The sequence below is a fragment of the Dicentrarchus labrax genome, unplaced genomic scaffold (genome assembly GCF_905237075.1).
Source record: "Dicentrarchus labrax unplaced genomic scaffold, dlabrax2021, whole genome shotgun sequence".
Lineage (NCBI taxonomy): Eukaryota > Metazoa > Chordata > Actinopteri > Moronidae > Dicentrarchus > Dicentrarchus labrax.
In genome coordinates, this window is record NW_026136714.1 from 26,020,612 (window position 1) to 26,037,446 (window position 16,835).

The 16,835-nt window shown below is 38.7% G+C and overlaps 2 protein-coding genes across 3 annotated transcripts; one reads left to right on the forward strand and one right to left on the reverse strand.

Annotated features, from left to right (window-relative positions):
* The first annotated feature begins 602 nt into the window (after nt 1-602).
* LOC127375564 (VIP36-like protein) lies at nt 603-8,943 on the forward strand. Of its 2 annotated transcripts, XM_051421536.1 has the most exons (9): nt 603-828; nt 1,732-1,850; nt 2,166-2,283; nt 3,586-3,668; nt 3,833-3,853; nt 4,018-4,179; nt 4,376-4,490; nt 4,760-4,876; nt 5,767-8,943. In XM_051421536.1, exons 1-9 carry the CDS (start codon nt 687-689, stop codon nt 5,907-5,909), a joined length of 1,020 nt encoding a protein of 339 aa, XP_051277496.1. In that variant the 5' UTR covers nt 603-686; the 3' UTR covers nt 5,910-8,943. The 2 variants fall into 2 exon arrangements, with proteins under 2 accessions (XP_051277496.1, XP_051277497.1); XM_051421537.1 differs by lacking the exon at nt 3,833-3,853.
* Nucleotides 8,944-9,849: 906 nt separating this feature from the next.
* On the reverse strand, nt 9,850-12,588 carry LOC127375566 (ubiquinol-cytochrome-c reductase complex assembly factor 3). The gene is made up of 2 exons (XM_051421540.1): nt 12,344-12,588; nt 9,850-11,431 (listed from the first exon to the last, which is right to left on the reverse strand). The coding sequence occupies exons 1-2, from the start codon at nt 12,458-12,460 to the stop codon at nt 11,303-11,305; spliced, it is 246 nt and encodes an 81-aa protein (XP_051277500.1). The 5' UTR covers nt 12,461-12,588; the 3' UTR covers nt 9,850-11,302.
* Between the last annotated feature and the right edge of the window lie 4,247 nt (nt 12,589-16,835).

A 16,835-nucleotide genomic window follows, 5' to 3' on the forward strand; every position in this document is an offset into this window, starting at 1 on the left:
TTGCATTGACATTATAAGTGAATCCAGAAGTCTAGCTCAAACTCAAACACACTCCATATCAGTTATGAAACAACACATATTTGAGAAATTTCCAGCTAATAATACAGTTTTATTTAAGCTGATGGCCAAAGATGCAGAATTCAATCAACCTGGAAGTAGTCTTTAAAGAAATTATTATAAACACAATACTAACAACATTACAGTTATACTCTAATACATTCCAGAGGCTATATATATATATATATATTCATATATATATTTTTTTTTACTCCACTGCTTTTATTTGGCAGCTATGGTTTTACATATAAAACAAATATAATACACAAAGGTGCATGAAAGTCACTCTACCTACAACATTAAACTACTACTTTTATGTTAGGGCATCAGTAATAATATACCAATAATGTAATGTATGATATAATCATGATTTTTACCATGACTATATCCCTGATCATATTTCTTCAGTACGTTGTAAAAGTGGTTGTATTGCTCTTTGTATTGATTTTTTTCTTTTTACATACAGTCGATGGTTTCACACAGCTTCTGATTTGGAAAGACGAAACCGGAAGTGTCGTTTTCTCCAGCTCGCTTGCTTCAAACCACGTGACCAGTGGGAGTGTGTGGTTGGTTGCCTGTCACCAGGTCAAATCTGGAACGATTGAGAAGTTTGGGGGTTTTTGTATCCAATGTTTCATTTAAAAAACATCCGTGAATTAACATGTTTGTTTGTTACCGTTTGTATACTGACGAGCCCCTCGTCGGCAGACGACCAGGACTTTATGGAGGACTTCTTGAAGCGGGAATATTCTCTGGCGAAGCCTTACCGGGGTAAGTTTACTGTCAACTGGCGGTTACGTTAACACAGACGTTAGCTAACGTTAACAAGCGTAAAGGGGATAAACTTTACTTAACATTAACCAACAATAGCAATTTGTCCCAATGTTAATGTGCATTCCGCTCATTTTGGCCAGGTTCTTGGCTATCTAATGCTGTATTAGCTGCTGAGTGTAATAATTAACTAAGAAGAACTCTGAACCCCTCAGGCACTGCTGTTACGGGAAATGATACGTTAGCTACTATTAGCCAACAACGGGTAGCTCGTTACTAATGTTGATAAACACTAGCTTACAACGTAACGTTAACTCTAAGCAGCTAACAGCTAACAGCTAATTACGTTAACTATGTTAACTGTTTCCTCTCAGCGAGGATAAAGTTAACGTTAGCTCTAACGTGTGCAGCTCTCATGGGGAGCATATTACGTTCAATATTAAAAATGAACGTTATATTAGAAGTCTTATAACGTTGTTGATTTCATGCTCCTTACACCCCCGTTATACCACTCAGTGTTAATTACAGTAAAATGGCAACCGCCATTAGCCTTTGCCACCATCAAGTTGTTAGAGACGATTAAACACACATATTGTTTTTTGTGGCGGATCTTTCATATGCCGAATTTACCATAATGGCCTAATGTTTAACAAAGGTCTGCTTTTGGAGTTTAAATTGATGTGCATTTTGCCTGTCATAAAAATAAATTCAATTCAGAGATTTTTGAGGGCGGTTTGGACAATAAGTCAATATGTAATATATGTTTATATATATATATATGTATATATATAGGTATGTTTGTATATATATATATATATATATATATATATATATATATATATATACATATACTGCTGTGAACACTGTAACTAACAAGTGTATTGATGTATTGCTGTTTTCCAGGGCTGGGTTTCTCTAGTTCTTCACAGTGGGATCTGATGGGTACTGCCATGGTTACGCCTGATCATGTGAGGCTGACCCCAGACCTGCAGAGCAGACAGGGAGCGGTGTGGAGTCGAATTGTAAGTCTTATGTAAAGTCTAATGCAACAAATTGCAAAACCCACCCATACTGCACACACTATTACCCACATCCCACACTTTAACCTCTCACATCCTGCCTCACTCATTCTGAAATTGTCATAAAAGTACACATGAACAGGCCCACTTGAAAGTTAGATATTGTGTAAGCATATATGTTTTCTGACATCTACCATTAGATAAATTCCGGCTGTTTCAAGAGGGCATGGTATGCTACTCAATTCCGTTGTTAAATGTATACTATACATAGTGTATCACAAGAATAACCTGCTTGTCTTCATTTCTGTTGTTTTCTAGCCTTTGTTCTTGCAAGATTGGGAGCTCAAGGTGCACTTTAAAATCCATGGCCAGGGAAAGAAGAATTTTAATGGGGATGGAATGGCCATCTGGTTGACAAAAGATCGCATGCAGAACGGTAGGTAGAGACTGGATCTCTAAAGGCTTCATGTCTCATACAATGAGAAGGATGAAAGATGCTACAAAGGATTTAATGTAATGTGAAAAAACAGGTTGAAACCCTGTAGATACTTAGAAAGCATAGTGCTAAGAGTTGGCTCATCTTTGGGCTTAAAAAAGCCAATAAGGTGAACAGTTTTTAAACATTTTGGGAAATGTGCGTCTTTGCTGTATCATAGTCAGATGATGTGATTGATACATCAGTGATACATCGTGTACAGAGTGACTTGAGAGACCAGGGCGTGACAGCATGTGTGCACTCCCAGCTTCAATGCTAACTGCTCCGAAAACTACAATATTTAAATTCTCTGTTTCTACGTATGTTAAATACACAAAATACAAGGTGTAACTAAGACAGCAGCAAGAATAACAAGTTAAGGTGAATCTCATAAACTCAGACTGGATTATTTTTTATTGTGGACGTGTTGTGTTTATATTATTACTTTAATCTTGTCCGGAGATCATATGTCTCTTATTTCTACCCCCCTACTCCAACTACTTACTGTTTTTAAGTAAAATCTCTGGTCTTCGTGTAATTTAGGTCAAGTCTAGTATCTTTTAAGTCTCAAGTATTGTCTCCCTTTAGTTGTGAATCCAATTCCTTCTGCCAGATGTTAATCATGGCTTTAATGATAATGTCATCTAGCGCTATAACTAATGATTATTTTCATTATTAATTGATCTGTCGATCATTTTCTCGGTTAATTTGTTCATGTTTGGTTCTTAAAATATCAGAAAATGGTGAAAAGTGTTGATCAGTGTTTCCCAAAGCCCAAGGTGACGTCCTCAAATGTCTTGTCAACCCAAAGATATTCAGTTTGCTGTCACAGAGGAGTAAAAAAAGCAGAACATATTTCACATTGGAGAGGCTGAAATCAGACACTTTGGACAGTTTTTTCAAAAAATTGTAATTGTATTACACAATGAAGCAGATACCTGGACTCACTGGCCAAACTGGCGTTCAGAAAGACATGTAAATGGCTTTTAGCTGTGTGTGTACATTAATGATAAGGTTACAGTTAAATGATTACTCGAAAATAATACTAATAGTAAATATAATACTAAGCTAACCAATAATGAAGGTTACATGGCAGCTCCTCTAATTTGCCAGTGGCTAAAATGCTGTCCATAGTGTTCACTTTCAGCACATGGGAGCAAGAGAAATATTCTGAAGCTATTTTAAGTACAAACGAACAGCTCAAACATTCTCTGCAGTTTGTTGTGAGAAAATGCCCTGATGTACCTCACGGTGTGTTCACAGGTCCTGTGTTTGGCAACATGAACCAGTTCACTGGACTTGGAATATTTGTGGACACTTACCCCAATGCAGACAAAAACCATGACGTGAGTGGCAGTTGGTAACATCTGTTTCATGCCTGTGTTATATTGAATGGAGTATACATGAACATGTTAAAATTGAGTAAATTCAGAAAATTCTGGCATACAATGTAAAGGTGATCTCAAAAGTGTGTCACATTTCTCTTTCTGCAACCCTCTTGAATGTGCAGAGTGCACAACCTGGAACTCAGGTAGCACCAGAAACCACTGTGTATTCATCACCAGTTCACCATCCCATGTTATCTCATTGCATGCATCTGTTCTGATTCTGGTTCATGATCTGCTGTCAGATTTTGATGTGCTGTGGTTCAGTGGATGAAGTGGTTTGTGTTAAACTCCCCTGTTCTCCTTCCAGAGGACTTTCCCGTACGTATCAGCGATGTTGGGGAACGGGACTCTGTTGTATGACCACGATTCTGACGGACGGCCAACTGAGCTCGGAGGATGTACAGCTATGGCGCGCAACGCAATCTACGACACGTTTCTCCTCGCCAGATACTCCAAAAACAGACTCACGGTATGAAACACTCTGATTAAGATGGGACTGACACATGTTTAGACTGCCATTTGTCTTTAGGATGATGTGGATGGTCTAAATGCTGAAAAAAATAATACCTATGAAATAAAAAATAAAAAAAAGTTTCTAAAGATGACTCCTAGCATTAGTTTTTCCTTCATCTGTGACTCATTCTGACCCTTCCTTCGCCCCCCAGCTCATGGTGGACGTAGATGGTAAACAGGAATGGAAAGAGTGTGCTGACATCACAGGACTGCGTCTACCTAGAGGCTACTTCTTCGGTGCCTCTGCTGTCACTGGAGACCTGTCGGGTATGAAATCATCTGCTGGTTGCTTGGCCCCTAAGAGCCTCTGTTTAATTAAACTAGGTGGCATGAAACTTTATAATTACAGAGATATTTAGAGAAATTAGGTTTCAAGCACTATAAGCAAAACAATTCCAGTAAGTTAACAGATGAGAAGCAAAATTAGCTTCACTTCCCAGATACTGAAATGGCAGATGAAACTTTGAATGGGCTCAAGAGCTTTGTGGGAATTCTTTCTGCAAGTGTCTATTACTGACTTATGCATGTTGCTCTAGATAACCATGACATCATCTCCATGAAGTTGTACCAGCTGACAGTACAGAGGAGTGCTGAAGAGGAGGAAGAGGAGGAGGTCACCATCCCCAGTGTTGACAATGTGGAGCAGTTCAGAGGTAGTCAGAACATCAGTTCTTTATTAGAAACATATAGACACCTAGATTTAATACAGCTTAGGCTCACACTGCAGGCCTTAGTGCTCAAGTCTGATCTATTGCTCAGATTTTTTCTTTGGATTTTCCTTTTTTTTTTTCAAATGTGGCCCATATCACTTTTCAGTGCAAACAAACCCACATGCACAATAATACTTCATACGATGTCACACAGCACGCTGTCTTACAGAAGTAAAGATGGAGAAGCGTGTACGGTTTCATTTATAAGTCGATGTGCAGTGAATGACTGCTACTTCTGAACAGAGTTGTGTGTATGTGTGTGGATACAGAGTTGGAGCAAACACAGACTGGTTTCGATACAACCCCTCCAATTTTTGCTCTTACAGAACCGTCACCCAAAATACTTATGAGATCTAACACCTCACTGTCCCACCAATGACGACCTCTTCCCAGTGAGTCTGCACTGGTGAGACTTACTCACCAGTGCAGAACTCTGACAAATGTCCATCTAGAGTGATATATGACTGGTCACACCAAGTTGCTAATAATCAGACCTGTATCTGATTTGCACTACATATGAAAGTGACCCAAATCAGAGTAGAAAAAAATCTGATTCCATGTGATTTGTTCTGAACACACAGCTTTGGGCCACTTTTTCCTGCAGTGTGTAAGTCCAAATAATAAATAAATAATAATTAGATATCGGCTGTATGAGGAACTGTGATGATAGATTTTGGGAAGAAATTAGCGTTGCCTTTTATGCTGTATATCGAAAGAAGCATTTACTCAATTATTCTCCCCGAAACTTTAGGCTAGCAAATTGTTGGAACGCTCTTTTTACATTTGAATTAAAAACCCCTTTTAAATGAGTCAATGTCTGGTTCTCTTTGCAGTGGAAATCCAGGAGGAAGAGATGAGCGGAGTCCAGTTCTTTTTCACCCTCCTCTTCTCCATCCTGGGCCTGGGCGTGCTGGCAGTGGTAGGGCTGGTAGTTTACGGGCGCTGGAAGGAAAACAGACGCAAACGTTTCTATTGATCAGAGAACAATTGATCTACACAGGTTTTCAGAATGTGTGTTTCTTAATCAACATACAACACAACAATGCAAAAGACTGCCATAGCTTTACTGAACCATACAATCGAATGAACACAATGAACAACCTCATGGGTCTGAAACCCAGAGCCTAAAGAACAGAAACAGCCGAGATGAACAGGTGAGCAGATCATGAACAGGTGAGCCAGCTGTGAATTTTGTTTTGTGTTGTTTTTTTAAGATAGAGGAGATAAAACTGCTTTGGTATGATTATTTTGTGTGAAAATACGCTCATCTCAAACTAATGCGCAGCACGGTGCGTCTGCAACATCTGCACTAACTGACACACTGTAAATTTAACATGTTTGCCAATATGAGTTTCTGGTCTCAATGGGAAGAGACAAACAAAAGCTTCAGAATGGATCACAGATGCTGTGTGTAGTTTACTGACATTGTGTTACAGGATTAATGTGTAGTTACCTCTTACTGCCGCTTGGTGCTGCCAACGTGCAGCTGTAATCTGACTTGTAGCTGCTGTGAAGACCAATCGACCTGTGGATCACTGTAGACTTCTTGCTGCACTGAATAAGTCAGAATGTACTGAGCTGCCATCAGCACTCACATGGATTAATATTAGCCGTTTGTAAATGTATGATTGATGATACATTGTTGCACGTTAAAAAAGGGTCTCGAGTTAGCAGTGCTGCACGCAAGTGCCTCGCTAGGACCAATAAAGACAAGCTCTTTACTTTATGTTCCAGTCCTTTCTGCAGCTGTGAACTCGCCTTTTATTTTTCCTAACTGACATCATCAAGTTACTGAGCTGCAAGTCACTAACAGTTCTAATTAGTGGATGTAGAGGTGGATCTAAAATAGCATTTTTACCACCGAAAATGTTTGGTTAACATAAACATTTTCTGTGGCACTGAATTTCATCAGACCCCTGCTCATAGAAACATTATTTCATTTGTGATCCTGCTGCTGTCGACTGTTGCTCTAGCATGCACTGTGAATCAATGAATTGAATTGAATAGCCATACGCAGGATCATGTAGTCAGGTGTGAGTTTGAGTAATTGAAGGCTTAATATGTGTATATGATTACCGTTCGCTGTTTAGTTGTTTAACCTGGAATATAGCTGGTGCCTTGACCCTGGTGTCCAATGGAGGCGGCGGTGTCACGTTGCGGCTGCTGGAGAAAATCCACTGCCTTTGTAGTTGGTGTGCCAGTGTCCATCAGACTGGTGACCAGTATGTCTCCCATAGAGCCCCTTTCTCCCCTGCCTTTGTGCTCCCAGTTTATTTTTGCTGAAGTAATTCATGTCTCTGATGCATGAAATTCACTTTTGAATTGATTTAAATGTCTATTGAAATGAATATCTAAAGAGTAACTTTCCCCTACATCTACTCCCCCTACATCTACTCCCCCCCCACACACACACACACACACACACACACACACACAAACTCTGAGCTGCAATGATTAGTCAATTAATCAATCAGTTGTCAACTATTACATTTAGCTCATCTTTTTTGATAATCAATTGTTTTGAGTTTTTTTTTTTTTTTTTAGACAAAATGTCCACGTTGTTGGACAGATTTCAACCTCTAATGTGAATATTTTCTGATTTCTTTAGTCCTTCTCTGACAGTAAACTGAATATCTTTGGGTTGTGGACTAAACAAGACATTTGAGGACGTCACATTAGGCTTTTAGAAACAGTGATAAACCTTTTTCATGTTTTTATGGACCAAACAACTAATTGATTCATTTTGTAAACGGGCCACAGAGTAACAATTGATAATGAAAATAATGGCAGCCCTAATTCGAGTAGCAGCTAACGTAGCTCGGAGCAGCTAGCAGAGGCAGAGGTGAGGAGTGGGTTACAGAGGTCTCCTAAGCTCATTTTCAACCGTGTAGTCTTGAGTCCCAACCGACACTGACATCACTTGAGTCAGCTGATCAGACTTCACATGGAGACACAGAAGACTTTATACAACTTTTTTTCACATTATGCAGTTGTACTTCCCAACACCTGTAAACTGTAAAGTTTCCCTTTTACCTTGATTTTCCACCCTAAAAAAATCTGTACTTGTACCCTTGCAGAATGACCTGCAAGTCCACTTTGCTGGTATTCATTATTTGCACTTGTATGTGAAAAGTGGTTTTGATGTTCTTGGTTGAGTTATACTGTGTGGTGATGGTGAACTTTACCTAAAGGCAAACCACTTCTTATTACTGGGATGTTTTAAGGTAAAAGTTAGATCAGCACGCCTCTGTCAGTGTGTGTTTTCTGTCTACAGGCCGATTGTCTGTTGTTTTGTTTTTTTCTCAACAAACACCAGGGAGAAAACTGTACAATGCCATCTGATGAAAAACTCTTGTCAAGTTTGCTCTGTGTGTTTATCTGTTGAAAAACATCAGGAGTAAACAGGAAATGGATGTTCACACAACACAACGAGCAGGTTAAAAACGAGCGCCACTGCTCAGTCCATTAAATATTGAATTAACTAATGCTGTTAATTGGGAAGTCATTGCACAAATACCTTTTTGTCATGGTGAAATATTTGTAGGAGATTTTTATTAGCTGTATGGCATAATCTTGTATGTTTCATTTGGGTTTTGGTAGCTGCTTGAAGCTATATCAATCAGTAGTTGACTAAAACTGCTCTGTGGTCATATTTAGAGTTCTAACTTTACCAGAATCCCCTGCTTCTTGAAGTTTGTAGACAATATCCTAGTGTCGTTGTCCATTTAGAAGGTTTACTGTTGTTTCTGTTTAATAATTGTCTGTCTTGGTGCTTTTTTTCTCTCTTTAATGAATGTCGAGCTGTTTGTTGGAATCATTAACTTCACCATGAGTCACCATTGGAGCAAACATCCCTGTAGTTAATTATTTAAATAAAAATGTTAAGCTAATTCTGCTTTAAATTAGCTAATCAAAGCCCTTGTCTGAAAATGTGTGAAGAGCATCATTATGTTCTTGTCATTCTGCTGTGTCTGATTTTGTTTTTCCAGTAAAAGTTTCCATGGAGGTTATTCTCATGTGGTAATGCATTTTTTTGTTTCTACTGATTTTATGAATACTTCATAAATTCATCAGATGTTGAACAAAAAACAAGATTGTCAAATGCACAATCTTCTAAAATACAGTGGCTCTGGAAACTATTCAGATCTCCTCCAAGTGGGTTTAAATGTATTTCTAAAAACTTTTTGTAAGGGAATACATGGCAAATAAAGAACTGGACCTTGTGTAGGCCTCTAAAAATGTAGAATACATTTATACTTGAGTATAAAAAGTAGCCAATAAAATACATGCTTCTTCTAAATGAAGTTGCATTCAGGAAAATCACTGTCATAGTGGGCTGGCAAAAAGACGCTTGTTCCTCTGTTTATCACTCTGATTTGGCCACCAGCCTCCATTAGAGCAAAGAAAGACAATGAAACAATGCTGCATTGTGAATTACAGGTAACATTCCAGACACTCTGCCAGTAGATCCTCCTCATATTTTTCCTAACATTTCATTAATGTGTATAAACGTGGATCTGAAGCATCCTGTGCTTTTTGGTATTTCAAGGATTAAAAATGAACATGGTGGTTAATGTAATATATCAAACTAATCAACAGAATTGCACCATAGGTTAACACCAAAAAGGTCATCATTTATTTCATGAACAAATGTTTAGTGCCAATTATCATATGTTAGCATGCTAAGACCGATGTGACCTGCTTAAGATCAGCATGTTGGCGTAGTTATTGTGAGCACTGCTTGCATTTAGCATTAGCTTTTAGCTCAAAGCCCTGTTCTGCCTGTACCCTTTCACACAGCTGCTAGCATTACTGTACACTCTTAGTAATGTTTGTTACTGACAACTGACCTGTGTTCAGTATATTTCTGATTAAAACATTTACAGTCACTGGTGTAGATACCATATCCACAAATATCCAGAAGGAATCTAACTTTATTCTAGTCACAGACAGTGAACAATTTCACACCAGTTCTTCCAAGGTTGTTTAAAGTCACTCTGAGAAATGTGGGAGATTTAGCAGTCAGCTCAAGGATACACCGTTAACAGCATCAATAGCAACACTTCATCACAGTCATTCTTGATTGGATATATACATGCATTAGTTAAAGAGGATCCAAGGTTGGAATTACCCCTTTAATATTCCATGTGAGTAAACGTCACCACATATTACGTGTAACATTTGGTTCCATCTCCAGAGTATAGGTCACTTCATCAACCGGCCAAGATAAAGACAGTGTAAAAACAGCTTTAGATCAATTACCAAACCTCCAAACTCATATCAGCTTTTCATGTACAGAGACCAGAGCCTTTATTTACAGTATATACCTCAATATATACAGCATTATCCAGTGGATTTATGGATTTGTCTTCAAAATGAGAGCACATTCTTCTGTTTGTCACTACCAATATATTTTATATATATATATATATATATATAAATATATATTCAGTTGAATATATCAGTCAGTGATCAGAAAACTGGATCCAGTGTTTGCACCAGTATCCATAGAGTACTTGAAGGATATGTCTGGTGTTCTTCTAGATATTTAGTTGCTGCCAGCAAATCCCACGAAAATACCAGAACCAACAATGTGTCAGTCTATCAACACTTCCTGACGTCCCTTCTGTCTGTGGCTCTCAGCTGCAAGCCTGTCCAACTGGAGACATAAATCCTTGTTACTTCTCACAAATATGTCCTTCTATTTTTTTTTTTTTCCTAGAAGCTGGGTGCTGTGGTTTTTAATCCAACAGGAGCAGAATAATAAACATTTTGTGTACTCTGTGGCAGCGGGATGGCGCATGTGGGATTGAGTCAAAATAATCTACAGTGGTTGCGTTCACAGTAATGAAGAAATGGACGGCATTTATAAATATCTATAAAGAAATATAAAGAAAGCCGTGCCTTACAATTTGACTCTTATTTAACCACACACACACACACACACACACACACACTACCCTGCAAGGCACACACCAAACGTACAGTATTTCCCCAGTGAGGCTCACTGAAGTGTTTTGGGGCTGTATGGAACAGAGGAGTAAGATATGTCAGGCTTTGGATACTTGTTAGTGGGATACAGTCATTGTTTGTTTTGGTCTTTTCATGCGTTTGTTCATGAAAATATAACATCATCAGACGTAAATGCTAGAACCCTGATCATTACCAGTCTTGGTCATCACTAAGCTTTGAACAAGACTGAAAAGATGCGGTTGTGTTGGGAGAGTTTTAATAAACAATTTTAACATCCATCTGTAAATTGTTGTCACTAACAATGAAGACATTAAAGGTCCAGTACAATATAAAGTTCATGTTTATCTGAAGTGGCCCGGCATACCAGCAGCATTCAAAACACGGAGCCAGGTATGTCTATTTCGATCCTCCGAACCTTCTTACGATATTTTCGTTGGTTTCAGCTGCCTCCTTGAGTGCCTCCATCACCAGAGCGTTCCTCTTCCTCGTCTCCTCCATCCTCACCGGGTTCGATTCAGGCAGATGCTGATAGGCAGCACAGAAAGAGGCAAACACATGCAATGAGTTAATACATTCAACCACAAACAAATAAACAGAACGGTCCAACAAGCAAACTGACCCTTCCTAAGTCCCGCCCCTTTTGGAACCTCGGTGGACTTTCTCATTTCCTGTACTTATATATGTGAGCTAGGCTTGTCTGCGTTGAAAATACAACCACAACACGTAGTATGAGACAGAGCAACGGTTAAAAAAAAAAAAAAAAAACTTTACTTACTGCAGCTTTAATTCACCCTATTTGTGTACAGTTGGTTTTCTCTATTGATCTTTAATAAATAGAATTAGTTGTTGTCCTTTGCTCCAGTGTGTTGTTGCTGCTGCAGGCTGTTGTGTCTTGTGTATTGTATCTATATTAAACTCATTTTACTAATAAAAGGTAAAAAAAAAAAAACTATCCTGCACATGCCTGGTTCATCTGGAGCGAGCCTCATATTCCAAGGTTAATGTTCTAACGTTTTATCTTCAACCCTTCCTGCAGGAGAAGACCTGTGCACACACTGGGACTACAGTATACAGTATACAGCGCGCACACACACACACACACACACACACATACACACACACACACACACATACATATACATACACACACACACACACACACACACACATACATACACACACACACACACACTACACACACACACACACACATATACACTCACACACACATATATATACACACACACACACACACATATACACTCACACACACATATATACATACACACACACACACACACATATACACATACACACACACACACACACACACACACACACACACACACACACACACATACATACACACACACACACACACACATACACACACACACACACACAGTAGGTTTGGTTTAAAGCACACAGCTGAGTTACCCTGATGATCTCTCTCCGCCTGTCCTCTCCCGGAGCGATAATAGACCACATCCCATAGCCGAGCCCCATCACAGCGATCAGCGCAGAGGAGGTGAGGAGGGTCCGCAGGGAGCTCATCCTGCAGCGGGGGGGAGGCTACACAGTGTCCGAGTCTGCTTCACTGCCGAACACAGTCGGATCGGTCCGGTAACATTGGTTTGGTAATGTCGGACACAGCGGCAGCGGTGCACGCTGGGATATTCTTCTTCTTCTTCATATGAATTTCCGGCAGTTTAGATGCTTCTAGGCGTATTACTGCCCTCCTCAGGAAGTCACTCTAAGGATAATGTTACTGCTTCAAATTTTCATATATAGCCCTGTATGTGTAAGAACTGTAATACTACTTTAACAATCAAGTGGTGGTTCTCATTTTGACCCAACTCCCAAATCTGATACTCTCTTATGTAAAATGCTCCTTTCTATGGTATATTTGTTACATTTGAATAAAACATGTTCAACTGTTTCAGAATTTCCACACTCACAAAGCCCATTAGGATGCTTTCCAATAACATATAAAGACTGATTCAACCCACAAGTCTCAACCTACAGGTTTTAACAGAATCTCTTCTGGATCCATAACAATGGCTGGCTTTTTTAACCTGAGACTGCAAAGAGTAATAATGTCTCCCCTTGGTCTCATCTTCCCATAATCTTTGCCATTCCCTCACTCTGTTTAATTTTTTCTTTTAGTTCCACTCTTCCCAATAATATATTTATATCTGTCTCTGACTTCTTTAGGCTTGATTTTGCTAAACAGTCTGCTATTTCATTTCCTTCAACTCCAGCATGCCCAGGGACCCAGCAGAACATGACATTTCCACCAATCTCTGTGATTCTAAATAAAACAGCTAGAATTTCATTTATGATATCAGGACAGGCTTTCGATTTACCTCCTTTCAAGGCCATCAGGGCAGCTGCAGAATCAGAGCAGATTAAGGTTTCACTGATCTTCACATCCTCAATCCACCACAGAGCCCAAAGAATTGCCAGTAACTCTGTTGTACAGAGCTTCCGTTTGTAATTCTTTGACTGATCCTAAGGTCCACTTGAGTTATATACACTGCAAAACCTGCTTTACCACTCTCTGGTTCCCTAGCACCATCTGTAAAAATATTCAGATATGATCCCATACCACTGTTCAGATATTGTTCCAATGTTAAAGCAATCACATGTTTATTCTTTTCTTGTAAAAAAGTTAAATCAATATCCAATTCTTGCATTAATCAATAAGGAATAGGTCATCGAATTGTGTAGAGTGCCATGTTTTCCTGCTCCATTCTCAATTTCCTTGTCCACTGATTTATACATTCAAAAAAGGTTTATTTCTTATCTTTCTATAAGAATCCAGTGTCCCTTGCATAAGACACCTTGCTGGGAATGCTAAATTAGATCCATTCAATTTTACCCAATACTGCATTCCCAACTTAATGCGCCTTCAACATAAGGGCATTTCACCCATTTCAATGAACAGAGCTGGAATTGGAGATGTCCTGAAAGCTCCACAACGGAGTCTCAATGTGCTGGGATAGTTGCTTTCTCTCAACATTAAAAATGTTTACTGCCACCTGCTGTATCGGAGTGGGTGGAGTCAGGGCAATAAACCAGTGACCGAATATAATCCACACTGAGCCCCCTGAGGAACATACAGCGGTGGAAGTAGTGAATTACCACAATGTAAAATACACAACACTCCTAAGCTCTTCAAGTCCTGTGCTCACATTTTTTACTTAAGAATTCCTCAGTACACTGTTTTAGTGCAGTGCTTTAATGTGAACCATTTACCTTCTGTCCTTTACAGTGTTCAGTTCCTTACATATCTAATGCAGATTCACTACGATTATCCATATCCCTCGCAGGAATCTTTTGGGATTCTTGTGGCCTAAAATGCTTGCCCTGATTTCATGGCAGCTTTTCTAATAAATTGTGATAGATGTTGCAATGTTTCTAGGCATTTTTTTGCAATAAGACAAGAAACTTGTTCCACTGAGAATAAAATCGCTCATAGGTTGGCAACTGCAACGTTTTGGGAAACTACATATTGGTCAAATTTGTGGAAAAAGGGTGGTGACTGGACAAAATTGAAAGGTCATGCAGAATTCACTGGGACTGGTTGAATTTGCACTATATAGATATATGAATAACTATGTGCTAATATTCTGGCCAATGTGTGTCAGGTTTTCTTTTTTGTTAATACTCCACATTTGACATTAGATTATTATTCACTGTTTTGCTCTCTGTTTGCATGCTTTTTTAACAATGTACTGGAGAATCATAACAACAGCGATCATTGGTCTTTTTAGAGGCAGATCAAACATGACATGTGCATTGCTGCCACCCACCGTGCACTGCTGTACTGAAATACAGTGGCATCATCTTTTGGCCTCATTATACAGCAAGATAAGATAAACCTGTATTCATCTCCCTAGGGGAGGTTAAGGTGTTGCAGCAGTGCAATTATACAATTAAGTACAGCTCAATATAGAAAATAGTAGATAAATAAAAGTACAAAAGCAATTCAGGTTGCTATTGTGGGATATTGAGCTCATGTGTTTCAGCAACAAAGAAGTATTGTCTTTTAACTTCCTGTCTCTTTGTGTAGATTGATATTTGCTGCCTATGATTACCTTGCACCTACATTTTAGAAAACATCTGAACACTTTTAGAGTTTAACATACATCGTAATGGACTGACAGAGCTGATAGACAGAGGAAGACTTTTCTCTACAGCAGCAGATATATAGATCGGTTCTCCTGCTCAGCTTGTCATGTTTTGTCGTCTATCATAGTTAAGGTGACTGATCAGAATGTGTTGGTATGTTTTATTATGTGTTTGTAACAATATCATGTAACATAAGTTGTGGCCCAAAGCATGTGTTAATACAATATTTCTGACTCAGAATCAGCTTTATATTACTGCCAAATGCAGTATGTGTACATATACAAGGACTTGGCTCTTCTAATCTACCTAGTCTAAACAACAGAATCCAGTTTTTATGTACCATATCAAGAAATAAAGACATGGTCTTATAATCTTCCTGTATAGACAGTCTGGGACCATTGACCACAAGCTTGGCAGAGTATAGGCCAGGGTCAGTTAACCATAGAAAGCAGAAACACAGATTTATTCCATAAAGAATGTATTAGTATAAAGTAAATAAGTAATAAGTAAACTGTCCAGAGGAGCATCACACTAAAGATCTTTGAGAGAGGTCATAGGTCACGTGGGTCCCATGCACACAGTCTAGAAATAGGAATGGAAAGCAGATAGTACAATGGTAACATGAGCTTACAGGCAGATAGGCAGGTACAGGTTTCAGATATCAGTGTAGGGTCCAGGTTGCAGGTACAGGGTGCAGAGATCAGAGGCTCAACAGCAACTTTATGAAACAACAAAGCAACTATAACAATCTGGCAAAGTGAGAGAAAAAATGGGCGGGTAAGTTAGGGCTCTAAATGAACCTTTACCCCCAGAATCCAGTCCTGAATTTTACTTCCAACTGTACCAGACTTATCAACCATTATCCCAAACTGAAGTTCTTTTTTTCATTCTGCATAATGAATATAGTTTAATAACTTTGTTTCAGTAACTCACGTCACTTCATTGACTCATTCTGGTCCGCCGTAGAAGTTCCGTAGAAGATGTTTGGCCACAGTCAGTTTTCATTATTCTTTCACTCATTGGTTGAGTTACTGTTTCTTGCTTATTCCTAACTGTTCGATCAATAAATGCATCTCTGCAGACTGCAGAAACAAACCTGTTTCTGATCGATAAATGGAAATTTACATGAACACACTTTGGGCATAATTATTATTAAGTCACATAATTATAATATAATTATATTATAATAATTATTATTATTTACAAAGTCACAACAGGGACATTGTATATGGAGTAAAAAGGGAGGGTAACAAATGATCTATTTAAATATGTACAAGCTCAAACAGGCTTTTTTATATACAGTATAAGCTTTAGGAAGACCATTACAAACACCTACTGACTGCTTGTGCACGGCACAAGAGGAGAGGGAGAGACTGTGGCGCTGTTGGCAGAAGAGCTATAGACTGGGATTACTGTGAGCAGCATGCATAGGAATGAATGATAATATATTGTATTAGAATACATTCCTCGTCTTTTCCCTAATGGTCTGATTGAGTCGCTTAATTTGTCACCATCCACTTTTTAGAAATAAAGTAGCTAAGAGGGTCTGAAAGGTCACTAAATCTAGCCAGAAAGGCAACGCTAACAATGCACTCAAACATTGAATACAATAACTGATAACATCTTAAAACCATAGATACACTGTATCTATATATTTATATATTATAGACTATAGGGTCTCTATGTAGTCCATGGGCATCCTTGATCATATCATTTACATTTGAAAATGAACAAACTTTACAACACAGTCATTACCAGCTGGTTTAAGAAAATCAGTACTGGGGTGCATACAATA